The sequence below is a fragment of the Schistosoma haematobium genome, chromosome 1 (genome assembly GCF_000699445.3).
Source record: "Schistosoma haematobium chromosome 1, whole genome shotgun sequence".
Classification (NCBI taxonomy): domain Eukaryota; kingdom Metazoa; phylum Platyhelminthes; class Trematoda; order Strigeidida; family Schistosomatidae; genus Schistosoma; species Schistosoma haematobium.
The window spans coordinates 56,726,647-56,754,559 of NC_067196.1; the positions used below are offsets into that span (position 1 = coordinate 56,726,647).

Consider the following 27,913-nt stretch of genomic DNA (forward strand, 5'->3'; position numbering starts at 1 on the left):
CCAGAAAATACAGGTGTTTATTAACAATTGTCTACGCAAAATACTTCAGATCCATTGGCCGGACACTATTAGCAACAACGTACTGTGGGAGAGAACAAACCAGATCCCAGTGGAGGAAGAAATCAGGAAGAAGCGCTGGAAGTGGATAGGACACACATTGAGGAAAGCACCCAACTGTGTCACAAGACAAGCTCTCACATGGAATCCTGAAGGTCAAAGGAAAAGAGGAAGACCAAAGAACACATTACGCCGGGAAATGGAGATAGACATGAGAAAAATGAACAAGAATTGGATGGAACTAGAAAAGAAGGCCCAGGATAGAGTGGGTTGGAGAATGCTGGTCGGCGGCCTATGCTCCATTGGGAGTAACAGGCGTAAGTAAGTAAGTAAGTAAGTAAGTAAGTAAGTAAGTAATTGAAGAATGACTGAAGCCTTATCGATGATGAAATTTGACAGTATAATTGGTAGGACATTAACTGAAGGGAGTTTATTCGAATTCTATCTTGATTTCGGATTTCACCCCATGTTTTAATACATGGTTATATATATGCGGTCATCTAATAACGATGCTTATTAAGAGACCTTAGTGAAACTCGTTTACCATGAACATCTATATGCCTTCCAACAATGATCTGTCCATAGTTTTAAGTATAAAGGAGTATAATATTTTGGAATAATGTTAACAATAGAATTTATGACACACATTTCTTTGACGGAGCTTTGTTCCAGCTCAGAGAACAAAACCCCATCAAAATCATCCACCTGAGCTACAAATCTTCTCCAAGCATTTCTTTCCAACTAGAACTCGTCAGATGGATGTTACGGTATCCTAATATTAATGTTTACAGTGGAACTCCAACATAGTGCTTTCCAACTATACTAAAACTTTTAAATAAAGTCTATATCAAGGTAATCAGTTCAGAAACTGTACATGGTAGTAGAGAGTGGTTAATTCCATTCCTGTATAATATTAGTAACAACAATAGGAGATTACAAACACTCACTAATATTGAAATAAAGTCTCGAATTATGTCTTAAGTAAACTATGTTGTACACACATATATATCCAATTTTACACTGATAGACTAATTACTAATTAAGCATTTGACTGAGTGGAATAGTTATAATCCAAAATGATTCAAATAGATCTTTTTTCATGTACACAGAAAGAAAAAAAACAGGTAAATCTAATTAACATGTTTTTGAGAATTTAAATGTATGTACAAAAGATATACACAACAAAGCTATTACATTCATAGTTCAATATCTTTGTCAATGTATTTTAGGGATTAAGTCAAAATGATCATATTCTATGTGTCCACAAGAGAAGAGCAACTATCAATAATAATAATAATAGTAATAATAATAATAATAATAATAATAATAATAGTAATAATGTTCGCTTCAGAATAAATTATATTTTGAGGAAGAAACATTAAGGAATGTTGTAATCTAATATGATTGTGTTCATAAGTGTACTTGCTTGATATTTTTCAAAAAGGGAATGTTTCACAAATAACTAGAACACTTTCAAATAGATGAGTGTGTTTTATTTTTCCAATTATTTTCTTCACAACTATACACATGTAATCTCTATTTCTTTTTTTTTCTTTTTTTTTGGTTGGAAAAGAAAACAACTCAACATTAGATCTCTTCAAAAATTTCATTTGTCCATGTGTTCTTTTTATGTAATGATCTTTTGAATGTTTTCATATTCATAAAATTATTAAAATGTTGATTATTATGCATAGATGATGATGTCATAGACGATGATGTCATTGACGATGATGTGGTTGAAGCTGATGATGATATAGATTCTGTAAATTGATTATTAATTAATTCATTTAAATTACGTGTAAATCGATAAACATAACGTTTTCCAGAAACTTTTTCAATAATTTTTTTATCATAATAATATCGTAAACCACGACTTAATTTTTCATAATTCATTTTTGGTTTATTTTTTCTAGCACCCCATCGTTGTGCTACTTGATTTGGTTCTTTTAATTTGAATTCATTTTCATAACCAGTCCATGAAATAAATGCATTTGCTTCAGGATCTTGTAATTCTTCTAATAAAAATTGCCATAATTGTATATGTCCATGATGATTGGTTGTTGGTGTTATTGGACAATAGAATGATGTATTGTATGGTTTGTCCATAGATTCAATATCATTGAAAATTAATTGAGATTTTTGATGATAATGATTAGACTGATGAGCACATTGGCTAACTTTATTATGAATGAGAATAATATCACTATCACAATGATTTGTACTGACAATGTCAACAGAAGAATGGGAAGATTTGGTCAAGTTATTCGTAGGTAATTCTGGACATACTTGTGTTGTATCATTAATAGAAGAATTTGTTGGTAACTGGTCTAAGTTATATTTACCTACAAAAAATGTTCAGACAAAATAGTTACTTATATGAACGATTTGTCAAAAGTTGATTGGGCCCTGAATATCAGGCAAACATCACATGAAAATTTTAACTAAAGTAGTCTCAGAGATTGAAATTTAAGTATCCCAACGCTTCGCCCGGGAAAGTTTTGATCATCCCCTTGAGGAAACACTGACGGGTCTGCCCAGTGAAACGGACTATCTAAATTTCAGTTATTGAGATTATTTCAAGTAACTTACACACATAAAGGTTGTCCATGAAAATGTATAAATTACTGTTTAGCTACTAATGAGTAGGCAAATTATTATGATGAATTGTTTTGGCTTTTATGGCTAGTGTAAGTTTATTATGAATCGAAGCAACCACCAACTTAACTTTCATCAAACTGTCTGTTTCGTTCTAAAGAGCTTTTTAGTAAAGCTGGCTTTGTTATCAAACAGTTGAACTCTGATATAAATAACAACGAGGTTTTATTCATCGTCTACATATAACGGATTGTGTTGTTCTATTCAATTATCAGTATCTTATATCGTTACAATTATTTCCGTATAATAGCTGACTAGTATGTACTAGATATATACGAACTTCAAATAACACGACCGGTGATCTGTAAATTTTATACCTTTATGTCAAAACAATATTTTCATTAGTGGGGTATTAATTAAGGTCATATAAAAGCTCATTAAAATATTTTACCCATTTACTGATGAACGATGTGAACAAACAGATTTAAAAATCCTTATTTTATTTGAATGAATGGACAGATGAATCTATAAATTATACTTAAATTCTTACACATATTACGAGTCAGACTTTGATTCAGTGTCAAAATTTCATATACTTGATTTTTAACAACTGAGTAGCAAGATTACGAGCAGCAACATTTATACTCAATGTTAATCGTTTCCTTCGTTATCTTTCCATGGAATTAAATTACTAAATCTTTGTTGATATTTTAAATGACATGTACCAAGTAGAATAAAGTTATGGTGTCTTTCTGGTTATTGACGTATTGTCAGTACGATTGTAGGTCAAAACCGAAATTGAGTTCAATTTACTTTCAAGTTCAAACTGTACAAACAGTATTATGAAGGAAAATATGTCTATCAGCAATACTTTTGGTGCATGTATATACTCATTCATACAAGCCACTGTATTTACAAGTAGTGGCCACAAACTATTATCCTCATTAGAAAGAATACAAGTTCGAATTGATCCCTGCTATTCAAGCTAGCCAGTTCCAAAATAATTAAAACAACTGTCCAGTATCTTCTGGTCTTCAAACTGTTCTCCGGCTGACAGAAAATTCATAAGACCAACAAACTTAATGATAAATACAAAAATTAGTAACTCACTTTGATCACTGCAAGTGGTTTGTTGTTGGTGTTGGGGATTCAAAACCGGTAACAATTGACAATTATTAGCATAAATTGATTGAGAGGGATATTTGTATGCTGTGAAACTATTATTGTTACATATACGACTATTATTACTGTTATTAACATCCAGGATATGATTACTTAATCTTTCATTTTGATGGTTTAAACTATCATTATTGACATCCGAACCCAATAATTGCGAATTAACTAATGTATTATTATTACTAGTAGTATTACGATGAATTGTGCTAGTTGGTAAATTTAATGAGGTCGAATTATTCGTTAAAAATGAATGGTCAGGTTGTGTTGACTTCGTTGTCACCATTGTTGTCGTCGACGTCGTGGTTGAGGTACTTGTCACTGTTAACTGATTACATGGAGGAAAATCATTCCCACTGATTGTTTCTTTTTCAAATTTAATCTATGAAATAATAATGATAATAAACAGTCAATAAGTCAACAGACATTATAAATCTTAGGTGCGTCTATGTTATGCTTATCATTCCGACTAAGTTACAAATACATTCTTCCTAAATGCCTGGGAAAATCATTATGTAGGAGAAGAATACCATGGCTCTGTAGAAAGCTTTATTATTAAAATAATGAATAATTACTTACACAACTCATATGTGCAGATGTAAATTACAATACCTGATCCAAGCACAGACATATATGCAACGACCCCGACTAAGTAAATAATCTGCTCATTAACATGTTTTTGAGGCAGCATATGATATGTTAGGAAATAGTGAAAATCCATAAGTAGGTCATCACCAGATAACTCAGAATTGTACTATATTCATCCATTCAAGAGCTAATGCCTACATTGTCTGTGACTAATGAAAGACCGTATAGAATATAATAAAGTTTATATTGTCAGAATCACCTACAATCTATTGAATACAGTTGTAATCTTTACTAATCCTCCAACTGAATGATAAGTGTACGTTTAATGGTGATTAGGTTGTGATGTTCTTAGTGAGAAGATGTAATGTGTAGAATCAATCGGATTGATTGTTGTGTAATCATATACTAATGAAATTGAATGAAGAATGTTATGTGTGGGAAATAGTTTGAAACTGAAAATGTGAATTAATGGATACTGGTTTAGTCATAAAATCGAAAAACTATGTATTCATTACGAAACAGTTATCTGTTTACAATACAGAAAGTAATTTTTCGTCACTACATAAACACTGATTAATACTGATAAAATGTTTTAACTATCTAATAGGCTCGTCAAAGTATTTATAAATTAATTATACAATATGAAAAGAAATGCAGGTTGTGAGATGTAATCTCAGTCTATTTACTTCAAAAGAGCATCAGTAATAGATTGAAGATTGTAATCGTTACTTGCAAATGTAGACTGAATTCTGATTATCATAATAATAAATTTTATTGAAATGAATCTCTACTGATTATCATTCTACTTTCGATTTGTACGTTTGATTGAAAAGTGAACTCCACAATCAAAAGTGTTGATATCATATTTTAATTTGTTCACGTTTCATGAATTTATATTCATTCCACCAATCTTTCTTTTATAATTTACCACCTCTGAATTAACTACTTTTATGAATCCGGTGTCCATCTTGTTGTGTTAATGAGGTATGGCAACTTGGACCGATGCATATATGTGCCTGGCGTTAAGTTATAGCTGACTGACTGACTGACCGATGTGAAAAATTCAAAGAGAATATTATAATATATTTAAATTTTTAACAAGGAAACCACATTTCATGTCTCTTATAGCTCATTTATGATCAATCAATGTTTCATAATTTAAATTTCTACGAAATGTAAATCATTTTATCAAATTCAATTATATTATTATTATTAATGGCTTACTTGATCTTCTACATCAAAATGATCTGCATCCATTTGTTTAATTAATATACTGTTGTCACTGTTAAATTTCCTCATATTAGTTAATTCGTCTGGATTATTTTGCTGAATAGATGTTACTTTTTCAAAATTAGAGCAATATACAGGATTTTCAGACATATTTTGAATATGTTCTTGACTACGTGTAATGAATGCTAGCAAAATAATTATAAGATTTATTAAGGTATTTGTTAGAATTTTTTAAAGTTGAAGAAAAATGAATCGAAAATTTATCAATATTTTAGGATTAATTTATACTACTTAAAGTTAGTTAGTAAAAAGCGATTCAACATCAAAAAAATATTCCTAACGGTTTGAACTGACTAAGAATATGATCACTGTCTAAACACCCAACTCCACACGATATCCATCTATTATCTATTCTAAGTAAAGAACTTTGTCACATTACTCGATGATCCTGTCACTTTCGTGAATATAAGCGAACATTATATTGATGATCAAAGCACTTAAAGTTAACCACTAGATTTGACGTTGAAACCTTATTTTACTTAATTCTGTATGATAACACTGAACAAATCACCAGATTTTTCCAGAAAATTGTCATTCAAATCAAAGCGCACTGACCTGTCTGATTAACGAAAAAATCAAAATAGTTTAACGAGTAACTCATGGTAAAATAAGCCTAGCGGTAATTTTATGTGACAGGTTCAAATCCGAAGTAGAGTACTGATTCAATAAAGAGCAGAAGAACACGTTGTTGAAAATTTTGAATTAACATGAAATCTGTGTCTGGAGTTTACTGCCGGTCGGTCCAAACGGCCCAATATTAAAAACACTGTAAAATTGGAGCTTAAATAAGCCGATCTAGCATCTGTATTACGACTTGATCTATGGAATTCAATCACCACAAAGTAGTTGATAAAGAAAACGCATATAATTATTGCATATGAGCGAAGATAGGTAGTGTCTAGCAGTGGAATCCAGGACACGCTTTTCGTCCCGCTTGAGACTCGTCAGCTGGATGTGCATGCGTCTCCGAGTTGATGTTCACTCCGGGACTCGGACCCAGTACCGTTCGCTTCAAACGCCATCGCGTTATCCACTCAGTTACTGAGGCCTGATAGCCACTTGTTTGTGCAATTACAGCAATATCAAGGCATATGCACAGTATGTACATATGCCAATAACAGACTGATCAATTGCAGTCTTAAACCTCAATGGGAAGATACATGCAAAACAATACCAAGTGAATTATTACATATGGTTTACTGAATTGTGAACAACGGTTCAATCTAAAGGTAATTTATGGCAACGCAGACAGAACTCATCTAACAAACCACTCAAAGCAATTGAACAGCTTTTGGTTGCCAGCGTAAGACTACCGAACCCACACAAATCAAAACAAAAGACTAGCCTTGATATAGTTCCATAAACCTGCTGAAAAACCTCTGATTGTGTTCAAATAAGTCGAAGGTGATGTAATTATCTATAGATAGCACTATCCCAATCATATCAAAAAGTGACTGATGTCAAATCCGTGAATCATTGAATTCAAGTTCAGTGTATCATATTCTCACTCAAACCTGGAAGTCTTGGATTTGGCTCTTTATGAAATCATAAACATACACTGCTAAGGATACCAAACGTATTATAAAACAACTTTTAAGCACCCAACTCTACTTGATTGATAAACGGTTCTCCAACTGAATTTGGTCTATGACGGAAATCATCTAATAACATAAATATCTTCAAAGATATATCGATGACATTGTTTCATCAATATACTGAAGCCAACGTTAATAAATTTATACTAATCAGATTATCGGTGAACTTACATTTTGAAGTTAAGAATTACTAAACAATGTATTCTATTTAGCGAAACATTTTGAAATCTAATTATTATTACACCTAAACTGTGTAATATGGATGACATAATCATACCAAATGGAATTTATTTATATGGAATACTTGATGATAAACAATTTTAACGGATTAATTTCTAGTAAACAATTTTTAGGGGGGTTTGTTGTAATAAATGGACTTCACACATGTCCATTTCACTTAGCGTATTAAATAATTCGAGAGGGCCGTAGAGCATACAGAATAATAATTGTTATAATAATAATTATTATTATTATTATCGAATCTCTGCATTAGTAAATAATTTGGGTTGCGGATTAGCATTCTTAAACTATCCCCCTACATTTTTATGTTGTACGAACTGATACAAGTAGAATTAGGATTTTTTTATACAGTTCTAAACTGGTTTATTATGCAATCAGTTCATTTAAACGGATTAAACTGAAAATAAGTCATCGAGAAGTTAATTAGCTGGGGGTCTTTTTCCTAAAATAAACTGATAAAAAAACTAACAGTAAAGTATAATTTGAATAGTTTTTTAATTGTTTTCTCATTCTATTTCATTATCATTTGAATTTACGATTAAAAATTATAATGTCTCAATAGAGAACAAGATTGGGAGCTGTGTATTTTAGTTAAACAGAATATTGCGTAATTAAGCTAGATTGTTTAAAATAATTTTTCCTTAGTAAATAAGATAATTCCATCCACCCACCCCGGTTGGTTTTCAATAAATATTGTCTTGTTGATTATTTCTATTATACCTTTGATTAAATATACACTGACATTTCGTTAAAGTAAACAACAAACATTTTAAAAATGTGTCAATTTGATAAATGTTTTACTGCTTGAAGAAAGAGAGGGAAGGAGGGAGAATGAACTGTCGGTCACAAATGAAATTACGTAACCGAGTTTCTTTTTTGTGGAACTGTGCCATAACCGGCATTGTTGAGGAATTACACTTTTTTTGATAATTAATAAACAACATGAATCATCTTATATTTGGAATGAGTACAGACAGTAATGATGAATTACTTAGTTTACTAACCAAACTGTAACTTGGTCAATCGAATTATATGAACATCAATTAGAAAAACATGATGTTTTCTATGCAATGATTATCACCATAGGAAAAGAAATCTTACTCCCAGGTAAAGGTAATTCTTAAGCTAAGTTAAATACCTCGATTCGGTAATAGTTCTAACTTTGACCAGGGTACAAGTGTCATATGAAGCGTCAATTCTTTCAAGCTTACTGATGAGAAAGAATAATTATATAACTCAGTTCTATTTATTGCTTATAACAGTTTGATCAACTGATAGTATAAATTGTACACACTTATCATGTTATCGATGAAACAATATCAAATGGTATCCAATTTAAATGATTCAAATTTGACTATTGGTCAATATAAATAATTCTTATAAAACACAATTTATTCACACATAGTTTATGATTTAATTCTAGTGCTTAACACGTGCTCTATTTAAAAAGGACAGTGGTATATTTGCTCGCTGAGTTAAATTTATAGTTTTAATCGTTTATTAAGAATCAAGACTACTGTTTTCACTCTAACTGAATTTATTTCACTTAAACTAGCGCCAAGGGTATCTTTTTTCGGAAGTAACTTATCCTCTGTTCTTTTTAAGTATATTGGGTTTTTTATTTGTTACACTTTTGGATCTAACAGCTTACATTTTTACAGTTTCATATCTGGTGATAAACTTTTTGTCTCTGGGTATTGTTTGCGTCTGGCTTTTTTGGAAACCTCTGATTACTGACTATACACTGAAAAAAAGCTATTTTCATCACCCGGGCTGTCGATACCCTATGGAGAGTGGTATGCAGTGAGATGAGTACAAAGGATGGTACCACGAAGTTTGCACGAATCTAACTCCTGTGGCTTTCGAATGGTTTATTAAAAATGGTTGCGTACGTTTGTGTCAGCAGTGTTGCTCGGACTCAAACAGCTTGCTACCCGAAACCATTGCAATGGTGAACGCTGTTAAACGGGATACTAGCACACTTGATCGAGATGCATCAAATGGTACTCGCTCTGTCGATACACAAGTCGATATGAAGTTATCTGAAATAAGCTCAGAGTTGATTGACTTGCATGAGCCAAATGGGGAAGAACCAACTGCAAAGATGTCTGTTAGAAACAGAAGCTCAAGAATGGAAGTTTCTTTTGTTCCCTACTCTCAAAATGGGCTCAGGTAGGAAACGCCTAGAAAACTGGATCGCAAGGCTACGCCTGTTTCTAGCAGGAAAAATAAAATATTGATGGCCCTAGTCATCGACAATCATCCAGGATCTTACGGTGTGTGTGACGCAACTGTGATTGCTACTCCAATGAAAGCTGATTAATGGGTACAAATCAAGAATTAGAAGCAAACTAATATTACCAAAGAAAATCCAGTCTCCTGAAAGGTAGTTAAGAAATCGAAGGCTGATCATAGTAACAGGTTAATTGTTTTTCATGAAGTCAAGGAGAGTGAAAGTTCAGAAACCATAACTCACTTTGCGCAAGTTATCCGGTTGATAAAAGACTTATTTAATCAGCTAATGCCTCAAGATAACTCTGGGTTCACCTTGCTGAAGCTTTATAGACTAGGCAGCCAAACGAACTTGAAGAAGAATCAGACCAGGTTGCTGAAAGTGTTATTTGAATCTCTCAATGAAAAGGACTTAATAATACAAAATGGACAAATACTAAAGGGGTCAGAAATTTTTGTCCGTAAACACTTGCCGCTCGGGGACCGAAAAAAGGACGAGAAACCGAAAAAGAACTAAAACTAAGGTTATGTGCTAGTGAAAAGAACTTTAGAACTGTAAATTTTCAGATGGTTAGGCTCCAACAAAGGATGATGCCGAAACCACTCTGAGTGCAGCATGAAATAATCAAAATGGCCTTCGGATATGTTACACGAATGTCCGGAGCTTGCTCAACAAGCGATCGGAGCTAGGTGTACAGATAAACTCTGCCAAGCTGGATGTAATTGCTGTCACAGAAAATTGGCTGACGCAGTCTGTAGACAGTAGGGAACTTGATTCCGAATGATTCACATTAGTAAGAGCCAACAGAGCTTAGAAGAGTAAAGGAGGAGGAGTAGCTCTATTCATTAGAAATACTACTCCATTTACGGTTATCAGTAACAAGTTCCATGAAAGTGGGAAGTGCTAATTAATTAGTTACCTCATGAAATGCAAAGGAAAAGAGCCGCTAATTGGCTTGGTCTACTACAGTCAAAGCCGTGAGATGAGCGCGGTCTTTCTAGTCGGTTGTAATACTTGGTCATCAAGTGGTCGATGTTAAATCTTATGAAACCTTAATGAACCTACAGTAGATCTGAAGACTGAACTGTCAGAAAATCCATTCGAACAGAAACTAGTTAACGCGGTTGTCACATGTGTCCAAGTGCAACATGTGGAAAAAGGAAGTAGGTACTATCCGGACTCCTAATTATTCTTACTAGATCTCATATTGACCCATTGTGAGGATGACGTCACAAACCTCCATGATATGACATCCTTAGGTAAGAGTAACCACCCAGTTCTAGATTTTGTTGTCACCAACTATGTGTCAGTCCAAGCTAGACCAAACGCCAGCAAAGCAAATACACAAAGATTATATACCCAGCATCCTCAGTAGATTTGACAATAGAATCAGAATCTTCTATTGAAACGGTTTGTGAGGTATTAAGAAATTTGTACATAAGAGTTACTGAACCGCATATCCCCACCGTGATTCAGTAATGAGTTTCTCACTCTTCTCCGTCAGAGAACAAGAATGTGGGGGATATTTAGGTTACTGGGTACTGACGCTACAAAATCTCAGTATCAGGAAACTCCACAGGTCTAGAAGATTGTATGAAGAGAAACTTCTTAAGGAGTCTATAGAAACCTTAAACGCTTATACTCGTACATAAACCAAAGGACTAAGAGAATAGGCGACATCCCAGCATTATCCGGAGATAGGAGTACTGCATCATTATAGTAAAGCTCATGTATTCTCAAATTAACGATGCATATATTTTAATGGTAGCCTCTCCTTCAGGTCATACACCCTCCACACACACACACTCTGGACACGGTGACCATTAAAAAACCCGATGTCAGTGATTTAGACAAATCCCGATGAAATGCATCCTGGGTTGCCGAAGTAATTTTCAAATGTTGTTGCAAATCCCTTAAACATTTGTAATCCAAGGTAGATTACCAAAAGACTGGAAGAACGGCACAGTAAATCCTATCTTCAAAACAGGTATGAGACACAAACTTGATAATTATCGATCCGTAAACTTAATCAGCGTGGTTTTTAAAATTTTAGAAAATATTATTTGGAAGTTGTTTAAGTATTTAGACGAAAACCGAACTCTCCGAAAAGCAGCATGATTTCAGAATAGGTTGTTTATGTCTCACTAACTTATTAGTAGCCCGCGAAAGTTGGTGTGCTCTTGAAGACCGAAAGTTACCTATAGATGTAGCCTACATTGACTTCAATGGGACTTTTGACAAGTTCCTCATAACCGGCTGTTATATAAGTTTGGGACCAGTGTTGTTCCTCCTGTATGTAAATGACATTTTCAGTCTCTTATCATTATGGGTTTTGTTATATGCTGACGATGTTAAGATATTGTGACCGATAAAAGTAAAGGTAATAGTTTAGAGTTTCAAAATGACCTGGAGAAATCATTTGATTGGTCTAGAATTTGGCAGTTGCCGATATGTGCTTCTAAGTGTATTGTGGTGCATATTGAACATCAAGATACAAATACAAACATGGTGAATAACATTGGGCTACCTTTCGTCTGGCACACAATGACCCAGGAGACATAGTTAGCTAAAACTTGAAAACTACTACATACAGCCCTGCAATAGCTGTCAAAGGTTTTAGAACCGTATGGTCAATACATATAGCCTTTAACGATGTCGATATTAAAAACTTTTCGACCTTGTATACGGTATTCATTAGTCCTAAACTCACGTATTTCATACAAGCGACTATCCCCTGTATAAAAAGAGACAGTAAGGTGTAGAAAAAAGATTCAAAGAACCACAACTAGGCTGATTCCTGGAATTGTAAGGCCCCCGTATAATGCCCAACTGGTTAAACTAAATCTATTTCATTCCCGTGTAGAGGAACCTGGGATGACTTGATCACCGTTTTTAAATTACTTGGTGATAAATTTGCATTTGATATCCCCTTATTTTTCTTGTCTTCCAAAACAGAATTTTAAGGGACACCCTAAAATGTCCACAATTCCAAAACAAATTTCCTGTTGGATGACTACCGAATTTTCCATCGAATCATCAGCGGAAGGAATTCATTAACTCAACACATGGTTGAAGCTCCATCTGTTGACGCTTTCAAAATAAAGTTGGATCAATTGAGAAAACGCCTTTGTCAGGACTAACACAAACCACTTGGCCTCCTGTCCTTTCCAAACTGAAACTGTAATCAAAACTTCATAAATCTTTTTCTACAGTTTTTACCTTCTTCCTTATGTCGAGGTAAATGGGTCTTTGTTCAGATAAAACGATTATAGATACATATTGTTTTTACAAGTGATAACTGACAAGAATGTTGTGATGTTATGTTTTTGACGGTAGTATAGATTTTTTGTTCTACATTACTGTCAACCATATAATATAATTTTATGACTAGCCTTTAACTTACCTGTAGGAATATTTCCATGATGATTTTGTGAATGATTAAGCTGGTGTAGTTGTAGATGTTGAGGAGGATCATGATGACGATGATATTCATCTGTAGGTTGAGGTGAAACAGATAGATCAGAAAGATGATAAAAATGATCATATGGCTTATGCGATGATAACCAATAGTTTGACATATAATCATTATACACTCCAGTTTGTTCCGATTTCACAACTGTACTGTTCACTGTTTTATTATTATTATTATTATTATTATTTGAACCATACAAAGTAGAGCAATACAACTCGTCCATTCTGTGATTATTATTATTGTGTAATGAATCATTAGTTTCTTTCGTGGTTTTTTTAAGTATTGATTTTAACTCAATCGTGTTAGTGACCGTTGTTGTGGCTGGCGTTGTTGCTGGTGTTTCTGTCGATACTAATGTTAGTGTATGTGATATTGATGGGATTGTCGATGAGATGATTGATGTTTTTTTGTTCTTTATTACTTCTAATGACAGCAGTTCATTTGTCGATGATAAACTTGGGTGTTGCTCATGATAATGATGGTGAACTTGGTTACCATTTGAATATTTAATTTTTTTCAACCCTTCTAATTTTGGCATTCGACGTGAATAATGATTAGATCGTTTACTTTTTTTCAATTGACGAGTAAACTTTCCACTTGTATTTTCATTAGTTAACTGATCATTATTATTTATATGATAAATGAATGGTTTATATTGGTCACTGAATTCAGATGAAACACTATTCAAATTTGATATATTTGTTTTCAAATGAACACATGAGGAGGGGAGAGAAAAAATTCTGTAAATAGAAGAAATGGATTGTTCTCTTGAAAAGTAACTCAATAAAAGATATTAGATTAACTTTAAATGAAACTACTGTTTTTCTTTTTTTTTAAGTGATTCAGGAGCCAGTTGTAACAGCTGTAACATTTGATCGAAAAAAGACACTATTAATAGCCGAATAGAAAAAGAATGTTCATCTACTAACTGAATACTGGTTTTGAGACGAATTTCTTCAGATTTCTGAAACAAAGTTGCGTTACTTCAATACAGCTAATTACTTAGAAGTCTAGAAGTCACTTGTCGACAGGAAAGGATAAAATATTACATAAGGACCTAATTATTGTATCAAAGGTACCATGTTAATCAGAAAATCCATAAGTTCTTGGTTTTGATCTTCTGTGAAGTCATGACTATGTACACTTGATAAATCTCATACAAATGAAAAACAGTTACATAATGATACATAATCAGTCAACAAATCACCTGAACGTGAGTTCGAATCTCACGAGGCGGGACCGTAGATGCGTACTATCGAGGAGTCCCACAATAGGACAAAAGGGCCATCCAGTGCTTCCAGGTTTTCCATGATGGTCTAGCTTGAATTGAATCATGATCTCAACCATTAAAATTTTTTGAAATTATCAAGTCAAAACTTCATAATGTTACCTACACTAACAAATGAGTTTTTTATTGTTACTAATATATAACACAAAGTAATTGATTACATTTTCCATCAATAAAGTATTGATTACTTTGTATTATCCTATGAGAATAAATTGATGGAAAAATATTTATCAGGGAAAAGGTTGTATGTAAAAACCAGTCAAATATTTTTTCTATCGAAATGGATGGTAGATATGTTTATTCTCTAAATGTTTAACTGTGAATATTCGTAAAACGAATTAATTTTGTACAAAAAAACTAATTCATTTGTTTAGCTGATTATTTATAAATCACTCCAAAGACGTATTCTTTTAAAGTAACTTACAGAGCCAAGGGAATTAAATCGAAGGGATGTTGGATCAATATTTTATGCACTGCTGAGATATTGGCAATCCACGAATAATTAATATCATTGTCAGCTTCAAATTATAAAAACTAAATTCAAATTAACTTGACATCTGATATTATAATCATTTTTTCCCAAAAGTGGTTTTGTGGATATTATAATAATTTTATTAGTTGAGATCATGAGTCAATTGAGGCTAGACCAACATAGAAGACCTGGAAGCACTGGATGGCTGTTTCGTCCCATTGGGGGACTCCTCGACAGTACTCATTCACGATCCCGCCTCGAGAGATTCCTGGGGCCTGAGTTCGAATCTCGCGAGGCAGGATCATGAATGCGCACTGCTGAGAAGTACTACAACAGAATTATTAGTTAGATATTGATTTTTTTCATTAATTTTCATAAATTACTTAATTAAAGTTTATTCTAAATGGTATATTATATCATATCGAATGGTTTGAAAGCTAATTTATTTGGTACCCTCAAATTCATACATTTACTTTTGTTAAAATTTCTTCATTGATGAAACATTCTAAACTATAAAATCATTAATATTTTAGGCATGTATTATAAGTACTCACTTATCAAAATTATAATATTCATCCAATTGACTTTTCTCTTGTAATGTTTGTTTTCTAGTCATTAGTTTCTGTTCATTTGGATATAAAATAATCGAATCAGCTATTTGTTGTTTAGATGACATTGAATAATCAGATAGTAAACATGTTGATGATGTCAACGGTAATGTAAACGATGGTCTAGAACAAATTGGTGATATACTTAAATCACTGTTTTCTAATATCATTTTATTTAACATTTCAGTTCTATTTAAATAATTATAATAATTATAATGATTATCACTATTATTATTATTGTTATCCATATATGAGAAATAGGGTGAATAATTTTCATAATTTGAATTATTCTCATGTGTACTTTTTATTAAATTCATTTGTGATTTAACAAATTCATAATCTGTTCCATTTGGCATAGTATTTAATATTGACCAATCATGTTGAATATTTTGATTGTTACAATATCGATTAGTTTTATCATTAAATTGGTTATGATGTTGTTGATGATAAATTTTCTCAGTGGATTCTAATAAATGATTTGATATTTCTGGTATTTCAGTACATTGAAATTCACACAATGAAGAAGATGTTTCAGAATAATCTATTTTATAAGAATATATAGGAAAAAAAACAAGAAATGTACACCTAAACAAAATAATAAAAGAATGATATATTTATGATATCCTAATGAGTAGAAGTTTCAGTTTCTGACGTTTGTCAACTTAGTGTAAGTCACTTTTTCATTGAGTAAATAAATAACGGGATTGAATTGGTACAAGTTTAAACAGTATAAAAGAACAAGCAGAAAAGTTAATTTAACCAAAATCGGATTTTTACACTGAATGAAAGTGTAGCGTTGAAGTTGATGTACCGATTGGATTGTGCCGATTTTCATTAGACGTTTAAATTTAGATCGCTGTTAGAATTCCTCTAAGTAAACAGTATAAGAATAGAAGATCATGATGTTCATCTTCCTTTTCAAAAATGAATTTTATATAATCTGAGAAGGTATTTATCACTTTAGAGAAATTTCTATAATTTTTTTTTTCATATTACAGATTTCATATTTTACACACCTACCAGGATATGTGCAAATACACATAGTGATGTCTCACAGATAATCACCTTAATCAAAATAGCATTAACCAGTTTTTATTATCGGTTCAAATTCTTCATGTTTAACTTTTTCTACTACCATTGATACCATTACTGACTCTAGTACTCTAAGGTTCATCTTGATAATTTCATTTCCCCTTATTTACATAGTATAGCAAAGATTAAACTCAATATGATAATATTTAATAATGCTACAAAAAACGACTTGGAGACTTCCATGAGTTCTCAATATGTATGAATGAAGAGTTGTTTCAGATTTACTCAATATTAAGTTAAGATTTTGACTAAATTACATGAAGGCAATTTTCCTATAAAATTCTGATTATGTCTGAAAAAATTAGTATTTTCGGAAATAGAAGTGAAATCAATCTTCGTTAATTCTATTTCTTGAACATACATACATAGGGAGGAGCAATCGTGATCTCAAAATTAGGATATGTGAACATGTACCAAAATGGTTGCAGAAACAAATAGAATCAAGTGACCCAATAAGAGTAGAGAATAAACACACATCATCCTCTATTGCTAAACATATAATGGAAACAGGTCATAAGATTGATTTTAACACGGCTTTTGTGGTGTTGTATAAAAGTGTAAAAGGGCGTACACTAAGGTTTATTGAAGCCTTAGCCATACGAAAATTCAAACCTCCTTTGTGTATCCAAAAACAGTTTGTTGTCACCTTGATCCTACCCTGGTATTATTAGCTTATTATCCAGAGTGATTAGGTTTCAAATTGTGCTCACATTATTATTATTATTATTATTACTTTTCTTACTATCCTTGTCTCCTCTTACCCTCCATTTCTAGTCTAGTTGACCTTTTATTTTTATATACAAATGTCCTTAACAAGTATATATGTGATCAGATTGTTTGAAATATATTGCGCTAATATATCACATAGTTCTGACAATCTTCATCTTCTTATTACATTATCGCAATTTTCTCATTGTTTTATATTAGAATGTTAGTTAACTAACATGATATAATTGTTAACCAATTTTTTTTAATGACTAGATATCATCATGCTATTCTGTACATGTTTGATAAAACATTCACTGAATAATTGATCCTAACTTCAGTCGATTAAACACAATATACAAGAAGAAGCTACGAACAATTAACTTATAACTTCCTAAACCTCAAAGATTACTACTACATACTAAAGTCTATGCAGATTGACTTATATAAAGTTATGTACTAAACATTAATGAATTGTTTTAAAAATCAAGTAAATTATTCAAATATTATCTAGGGTAATTTCATTTAAATGTACATATGCATAAATAAATTCATTTAGTTCAAGTTATAAATATTAAGTTTAACTTCATTCATACTCTACAAATTAGTTTCATTGTTCCAAGTAACTATGAAAAATAAAGTCACATGATATTTCAAGTCATAAAGATTAATAATAATTTTCTAAAGTATACAGTTTTTGGATAATAAACTAAGTTTATTTAAGTGAAACTCAAAGTTTTCATTAATTTCATACATTCTCTAACTATATTTATATTAAAAGTTAGTACTTGTTTTCAACTTGTACCTCCCTAACTCTCTCCCTTCCCCCCTCTCTCTCTCTACATATATATATATATATATATATATATATATATATATATATATATATATAACATGGTTAGATATAACAAAGATGTAAATACTCTAAATATATTTATATATTGGTGTGTGATGCCACTTTATAGATTTAAATGTCCACTGAATGTATTCATGTTCATTTGTATGTGTATACATGAAGTACATATATTTATAGTTTATTCAATGTGTCATCGAATAACTAATTGTACATATATTTTAGAATACATAAACTTAATTAGTTTACATGGATAGAATACATATAAGTACAAATATGATATCTGTTTATATTTAAGTATGTAGTTAAAATGAACAAATTAGCCTTTATTATTCGATTGATAAAGAATGTTTTTCTTTTTTTTTCTATTTAGAAATAGATAATAAGAAAAATCTTAACATTGATGATCGTGATAATGTTTAGTTAATTGTAATGGCTCAACAATTATCCAGGTGATGACGATGACAATAGTGATGGTGGTGATGTCTAATTTATTTACTAATGGTTATTATAGAAATACCTCTGAGAAGAGGGAATATGCAGAAAGAGAAACAGATCTTCCAGGTGTCTTGTAAAACTTTTATTATAAAGATTCGATCTTAAAATTATTCCGTTAAGCTTTAATATTGCACGTGCGTATTTATAGTTAATTCGTGAATAGGGGTAATAGTGATAATAACCAAAAATTAGCTTTAAAAAAAAGAAGTATAATGTTGATTTGGTCAGTTCTAATTTGTTCGATTCATGAATACATTTCCATCAATGTTACCCCCCCCCTCAAATGTACGCATAAATATAGTCATTTCACTTTCTGTCATCCTTTTATTCACTTCTCTCTCTCTCTCACTCCCTCAATATGAAAGTTCATCTAAAAAACTATTTTCTGACTAAGGAGATTATTTATTCAGAGCTACTTTGTCAAAAAAAGAATCAGTAATTATGTTGATTTGTCCATACATACCTATTTATACTTGTACTAATATGTAGTTATATGCATATATTAATACAACACATCAAAACATTGTAGTAGGATAGTAAATTAATAGTAAACTTGATCCAATACATAAAATCTTGAACATTAAAGAATAATATAAATATATTGACAATTATACATGAAAAATTTACAATACTAACATTTTGAGACACAAGACATAATTCAAAAACTTAACTAATATATAAAAATTTATTCGAAATGTTTTAAAGATAAAAAAATCAAACAAATCATCACCATGTCTTCTATACCTTTTCATGGTCCGTCATCTTTTCCAGTTTACTGAAATAAACTGACATCTAATCAGATAAATTAATGTTTAGCATTATTTTTTGTCTATCTCTCTATAAAGAAAAAATAAACCTTTTTTGAATACAATAACAGGAACTTGACAGAAACAAATAGTTCTGAAACTATATTGGAGAAGTTAAAATAGACACGAGTCATTCACCATGTAGAGTTAATGAGAATAGGCATTACAATTTTTATTATTTATTTATTTATTGTTAATATTAATAATGTGGATAATTTTATTTTTGTGAGAATTTTCTGTTCTTTCTACTTTTACGTTTGTTTATTGAACGAATAAAATGAATTCTGACTATCGAAATGTAATAATAATAATAATAATAACAATAATAATAATAATAATAGTTATTAATGTCATCAATGGTAATTTTGATAAAACCATGTTGTTAAACTTATAGATACTTAAAAATCCCTTAACTTATATCATTAGCGTTTTTATTTCAATAACAAGATAAAATTGATAAGTTTGAGAAAATATCAGTACCATTATGAACTGACAGTGAAGAATAGGGAAAACGAAACATTGAATAACTGGGTTTTTTTCCACATTTTTGTGATACATTAAAAATACAAAACTATAAGCTTATACACGATTAAATGTGGGATCCTTAAATCTCATAATCATTCCAGTACTACCTAGGTACTAAGCTAGAATTCAAATATTACTTATGAATTCCTATTTCATTCTATGGCCGATGAATGTTACAGTTCATAGCTATCTGGTGGTCTCAGTCTTAAGGTTACCGAAGGTATCATATAGCTTAACTTCTACTGAAAAAAATGATAAGAGATCCTGTTCAGTGTGAGAAAAAAAAACATTCTACAGACAATCTAAGTTTGCTTTTCTGTTTTTTTCTAATGGAAATGAAACGTGATTTCAGTAGATTGGGTCTATACCACAAAAATTTAAGATTTGATGCACTGATGAAGCCGTTGATGGAGTATAATTATCCCTCGACAACTATTTCACTTTTGTCTCAGGTCATCAGGACGAGTCGTTAACCATTTCTGAAAAAAATTCACTACCTTTTTAAAATTATGTACTGATCATATTATCTAGGAGGACAATGAAAGCTCCATAACTAAATCATTCGTTACAGAGAATATAACACCTACAAAATATACCAGTGATTACGGGTAAAAAATAGTATATTGCACTTCAGCTGCAATAAAAGTGTGACTGCTTTTACAAATAAATTGAAACTTAGATGAGATAATAATAACACATAACACTAAGGCGAAGATAGTCTCCTGCTTGGAGATGAAAGTTACCAGACCCAATCGCCTATAATGTCTAATTTATCGGTCAGTCAACTTTTAATATCTTAAGACTAGTATAAGAAAACAAGCAACTAACAGAATATATATATATATATATATATATATATATATATATATATATATATATATATATATATATATATATATACCGACCGTTGCAGCTACCTTGACGTAGTGGTCGTAATGAACCAATCGAGCTATACTGGCTGGAACAATCGTTCCTCAAGGTCCTACCTTGCCAGACAGGTTGGTTGAAGAGCGGTAAGACTAAAACCAGCAAACCCAAGGTCCGAAGGCTAGGTCGTACTGCTGACTTTACAGAGATGTGACGACGGTAAGGTGTTTCCTTCAGACAACCTGCATAACAGCGATGCTGTCTCCCCACAAAGAAGGGGCGAGTTTAGAAAAGGTCGACCCTAAAAATGCACACCTCTCCTTATCCCATGGATATCCGTCTCCGGCGTTAAGGTCCCGGCAAGTGCAGAACTAACACGAAAACTACTCACAGAAAGGTCGTATGTGACCGGCTTCAAGCAGTTGTCCCTTAGGCACTGCGTTCACGTTCCCAGGTCACTAAGATCACTCATAACCGAATTTATTTTTCAGGTACCTCTATAAAAACCCTTCCATGGTGTGGACAACCGGGAAATAATTACCGCACTCATGCCTCTAACAGAACTCAAGATCACTACGAAACGTGAACATTAGGAATAGAAAATACTCGTAAGTTACTAGTATTTGATCACAGATGTCTTAGAAATTTTGCTCACATCTGCTGGGATTACCAGGTAAGTAATAGTGAAGTTAGACACAGGGTATTAGGGAACGATGGCAAATTAGTCAATGAGGATGTGAATCTTCATCGACTGAGATGGTTGGGCCACGTGTTACGTATGACTGAACACCGATTACTACGAAGTGCAATGCTGACTAGTGTTGGGGATGGTTGGAAGAAAGTTAATGGCGGTCAAACCAAGACATGGCAACAGTCCTTGAAGTTATTAACTTCTGGTTTGAGCCATGTTACTAGATGCAGACTAATTGGTTGGGATCCACGCGACTATCGTAACTAGTGGTTGGAAACTCTGTGTGACATGGCTGAGAATCAATCACAATGGCGTGGGTGTATACATTCTTCGTCTTCTCTTAAGTCGTGGGATTAAGATTGATTTATACCTTTCTTTCTACCAACTAATTCTTTCTTCCTGTATTATATCCTCATATACAATCTTTTCTTTATATATTACTACCATTGAAGTAACTACTTCTATGAGTTTGGTGCTGATCTTGTTGTGCTAACAAGGTGTGGTGACTTGGATCAATGCATATATGTGTCTGGTCCTACGTTCTAGCTGATATATATATATATATATATGTTCTGGCAATAAAATATTTTGACCCTTAATTATTTAATTGTAGGTTCGAACTCCATCCACTTCATGTAATTCAAATTGATTAGTCCACTAGTATCACTAACCTGTTTACAAATGTGTGAGTAAAAACTCAATACACAACCTAATACTTGGTTAGTATTTTAATAAAAAATATAATTGTCACTAAGCAAAGATGGATAGTGGCTAGCGGTGGAATCCAGGACGTGCGTTTCGTCCTATTTGGGACCCACCAGTTGGATGTACCTGCCTCTCAGAGTTGATGTTCACTCTGGAACTCACACAGTATGTACACATGCCAATAACAGACTGATCAGTTGCAGTCCTAAACATCAATGGGAAAATTCAAGTAAACAATAACAAGTGAATTTGTAGTTGTTACTGTTAAGATTTCTTTAGATTACAAAAATATAGAACAAATCAACCAGTCTCAGCTGATGTAAACATTGTGTCAAAAAAAATACAGCTCTACCTTGTATTATTTAATTTAATTCAGTCATGCCCATTAATTTTGTGTACTGACTAAAATTGATTACTAGATCACAAATAATAATAATCGTACTATTTTATGCAAATTAAATTCATGTTGACTATTAATAGGGTGATAATTACGTTAATAACTTATCCAATAATAAACATACATATTGACTAGACAACTAAGGGTATACTCTAAGTATGTACATAACTATGATCGGCTAATTATTAACCAATATGAGACATTTTAGATATGCATTAAAACTTATCACTTTAAATATCAACGAACATATTTATATGGGACAATTTAAAAAAATTTTTGATAGAGATTAAGAAATGATATAAATTACTCTATTTTTTCAAAAGGAATACGATGGGAATAGCTGATCAGTCTAATTATTCATGATAATTTTGTACGGCAACTAAGATATATATAATGTATACCGAAAACGGTTTCCTTAAGTTCCCCAGATAAACAAACATTTTAATTCATTTTTCTATACTTAAAAAAATATATTTAAATCTTGTCTAAAATAAATTCTTTGAACTTCATTAAAAAATTTAGTTGCTATGCTTAAGTTAAATCGGTTAAACTTTTGACCTCATTATTATCATAAATGTGTATGCATTGATTTAAGTGCTTATTTATGATATGTATTATTATTATTATCATCAATATAGTTATGTTTAAAAACGCATACTTTTTAATCCATTAATATTGTGTGAATAAGTGAATCTTTGTATGAAATACACAATTTAAGTGGTTAGATTGAACGATCAGTGGACAGAATTTCACTTGTTTAAATTACAAAAATTTACCGAGAAAAATCAATAATCATTATAATTATTATGATAATAATAATAAATACTTTGTTCAATATTTGAATAAATGATGATTCAAGAGTTTGTATAAATATTTATGTATATCGGAATCTATCATCAGGTGTGTTACATATGTCCATATACTCGAATTATATATGCATACACCAATAATAAAGAAGGGGTGGAAGAATGTAAAAAGAGGGGAACGATTAATATATACATATAAAATAGTGTAAAAAAAAAAATAAATATGTCGATCATATTTAAGTAACAAATAAAAAAATTTCATTCTTATTACAAACAGGAGAGAGCTACACAAGATTTGAATTTTCGAAAAAAATATTAATAATTCTATAAAATATTATCAGCCACTGAAAATAGAACTTTAATTAACCATACCATTATATATAAATGCTTGTATGAATGTACATATATATGTATACATTTTTAAATATAAGAACAAGTGAACAAATATAGTCAAATAATTGTTTATTTATGTAAACAAAACATTTACAAAGGCTTCTTCAGTTTACTACTCGACTAGTTAATATCATAAGTGATGAGTTAGTTATTTGGTTGTTGTAGAAAACTAATATAAACATGAACATGTATGTTTTCATGCTTTCAAACACTGTCATATATATATATATGCACGATAATTTAAACAAATTTAATATAAAGACTTAAACAACAACTTACATTTTTGGTAATATCATAGTAACAAGAGATGAACGTTTTCAAATTTAAGTTTCGAAAAAAAGACGATGAAAATATGGTTTAGATAAGATACTACCACTATTATTATTATTGAATTAACTAAGAATTATTGTTTACACCATAATAAATGTCAATTTAATACTTGCTTAATACATACAAGACTGTGAAAAAACGCTTATTTTAATTTATTGTTTGAAATTTATTTTCAATGGTTAGTTTTTTATTGCGTATACTTTATCTAGAATGGATAGTTGTTCTGTACGTAAGGATTAAGAATTCACTTTCGATGAAATGAAATTTAAGATAAATTTTCTATCTTAATTATAATCATATACTCATGAGTAAGTAGTTTCTAGAAGCATTTTAGGTGAGTTCTGATGTGAAACTGTAACTGGTTAACTTCGAATATACCATCAATGGATTCTTTGATTCTGGGCCAGAAAGTAATCTAAAGGTAAACTGCCCTTGCTGCAAGATCTGTAGACGGTTCATTCGTGAGACTTAGTTGATAATCATTTAGTTACAATAATATCTTATTAATGACTCACGTGCATTTGTATGTGAATTGGACTTACGTATGTAAACTTATGATAATTCTTACTAAATAAGATGATTTTGTATGAACCTACGTCATTTCAACAAGACAGAAAATTAACAAGGTGAGAAGTTTAGTAAATAGAATAAATCTAATTCCGATAGAATAAAATGAAATTTAAACGAAGGTAAACAATAAATACAAGTGACTTCATTGTGACCAACTTTGAAATCATGTCACCCATTACCTTTCTGATGATGGACTACAAATATTTTGTATATTCGTGTGGAAGTCGAAATCTACTGACAAGTCTTTTGTCAACAGTCAATATTTGTGTAGATTGGTACAATATATTGTAATAAATAGATTCTGAGTTTTTTGTACTACAAAGTTATACTGATTGACGAATATGACAACAATAGTTTAAAGCAATTAGTCCCTTTGATAAATTTAATGATTCTATGCTTGTATGTAAATCAGGCTTTGATTTGTGACATTAATAAAATTCAACTTTTTCTGGGATTTTGACTTGCTGAAAATTAGTTTTTATCAGTTGTTTCCCTGGTTTTGAACTCCTGAAAATTGTTCCCTTCTATACTGAATACAACATAAAATTTACTAAACTGCGTATATATTGTGCAGTAGCCTACCTGCATTACTTTACGGTTGTCAAAGACAGATGTTGATGTTAGAAGACGTGTGTAGGCTGCAGTTTTTTGATAATAGGTGTCTTCGAAGAACCTCTTGTATTCTTGTGAAAGGATCGAGTAAACATTGTTGAGGAATAAGGTGGGGAATCAATTGATGGGGCTGTAAATCTTCATCGATCGCAGGAGTTATGACATGTGGTTTGCAGGCCTACTAACTACCCAGCTCAATAAATGATACTTGAAAGCCCAGAAATAAGTGCGAAAAACAAAACAAAGTCTTAGACCTTAGCATCAGTCATTGTGGAACTGACCCAGATTGATTGATTTTGACTATATGGTTTATGTCGACGCGTCAACTGTTGTTGGAGACTTTGAGTGATATGGCTGAGAGGCATTTATTCTTTCTTCCTCTCAACCTTAAATTATAATATTCTCCCATACATACCTTTCCACTACGTCATTTTGAACCCAATTCCTAATGTATTGTCTTCATCATGATCATTGCTACTGTATTATTTCTATCTCTTGTTATCTCTATCTTGTCTAGTTAATTTGGTATTGTAGGTTAGGCCTACGCAAATCTATGCCAAACCATCTATTGATATGAACTGCTAACTGGCTACAGAACTGGTGGTCAATACAATATTATTTTAGCCGATAAATCAAAGTTAAACAGTTCTTTTTTTTTTGACTTCAGTCAACCACCTTAGTACCTATTCACTGTGTTTACTTATAGTATATTTTTTGATAGATTTACCTCAATATTTAAGTATGAAACTGTGACTTGTCAAATGAACCAAATGTAAAAGGTGTGATAGTTATTCATAGAATTGAACTGTACAAATGGACTAAAATGTTTAACTGATTTTCACGAATTGTAAAGGAATTCATCTTCAAAAATATATTGTCTATTATTAACTAAATTGAATTAGTCTACTTTTGGTTACCTAGTAAATATTTTTTAACAATTCAGTTATTTATAAAATTCAATCATGATTGGATTGTAGATTACTATGAAAAGCTAGTGACAATTGCTAATAACCTAAATAAACTGATACACTTAATAACCAAGTTTAAATTTATGCACTTGATTTTAATGTATACATTTTATATTATGCGGACTAATATAACTATTTGATCTGTCTGAATTGAAGCAAACAAAAGAAATAAACACGGTTTGAGTACATGACCTAATCATTGACTTCGATTGTTTTAATTATTGGCGTATCAGTACAGTAACTTCATAATGACCAATTTATATTTGACAAGAATTGTCAATATTTCAAGTTTATTCATATACTTACTGGAATTAATTTTCTCCGCATACATGTCAGATTGGTTACAAAGACAATTATTAAAATTAACTGATTTTGTATCTATATTTGGTTGATTTAATTGTTCATAAAATTGATTATTTTCTGTATTATTTACTCTGATAGTATTTGTCATGATATTATTCATTTGTTCAGATGAATTTTTTAACGTTCGATCCCATTGGTCGGAATGCTCTTGTACAAGGTCATGGCTCGGTAAAGGCATATTTTCTCTTTCATTCATCTTGTTACCGTCTTGATGCTGAATATTAACATAATCATTATTATCTTCAATATTGTTCATATTTCTACTATTATTATCATTACCAATATGATTTAGTGATATAGATTCATTTGGAGTAACATAATTCGTTAGTGTGTTACTCATTATATTATTTGTATTTTCATTATTACAATAATCCAAAGTAACCGGTGATGATGAATAATGTGACACAATCATTGTTGAGTTCGCATGATTACATGAAGTTGGAATTTGTAAAAATGATATTGGTAGTCTAGTATTAATAAAATTATTATTATAAGAGAATGAATTGATTATATTAGGACTATCATTTTGTATCAAATTTTCATGAATGGAAGGATAATTGTATGGAATCGATTGCATATGATGGAAGTGATCATTAGATGAATCAGGATTCTCTCGATTACTACGGTGATAAGCATTTTCACACCATGTTTGTATCCACATTTGTTGATCTTTATTGGTTAAAACGTAGATTTGCAAAAATTCTGAACGTATTTTATTCTGTTAGAGTCTAAAAAGTAAATAAAAATATTGTTTAGATAAGTTTATCACTAAATCATTTATACTTGTTTAAAGGAAATGAAATAGCATCTGCTGAGGATTATTGTATCAGTGAGGAAAAGCAAACTATTCTAATAGACAGTTTCCTGTTCTACTCATTTTATTTTTTGTTATCGAAACTCTTAAAATGAAGAACGAAATTTTCAGTTATTTAGCTCAAATATCATTTTCAAATAAAGAATATTCTTTACTGGTTAAGCAACTTTCATACTGAAGATGAAAAATTCACTTGTGTATTGTTTTCAGTAAGTCTATGAAGTTTAGAGTGAATTATTGTTCATTTTCGAAACATTATTTCCAATATATTACTTTTCAAAAGAAAAAGATAATAATAAGAACGTTT

The 27,913-nt window shown here is 31.2% G+C and overlaps 1 protein-coding gene across 2 annotated transcripts; it reads right to left on the bottom strand.

Moving 5' to 3' along the window:
- Window positions 1–1,053: 1,053 nt before the first annotated feature.
- ETS1_1 (Protein C-ets-1) lies at window positions 1,054–27,913 on the bottom strand (the record flags this gene model as incomplete). 2 transcript variants are annotated; one of them, XM_051209147.1, is made up of 7 exons in its annotated part: window positions 27,880–27,913; window positions 26,736–27,520; window positions 15,558–16,152; window positions 13,175–13,923; window positions 5,638–5,828; window positions 3,763–4,207; window positions 1,054–2,399 (listed from the first exon to the last, which is right to left on the bottom strand). In XM_051209147.1, the coding sequence occupies exons 2-7, from the start codon at window positions 27,451–27,453 to the stop codon at window positions 1,645–1,647; spliced, it is 3,453 nt and encodes a 1,150-aa protein (XP_051074578.1). In that variant the 5' UTR covers window positions 27,454–27,520; window positions 27,880–27,913. The 2 variants fall into 2 exon arrangements, with proteins under 2 accessions (XP_051074578.1, XP_035586548.2); XM_035729447.2 differs by lacking the exon at window positions 27,880–27,913 and having other exon boundaries at window positions 1,645–2,399; window positions 13,175–13,983.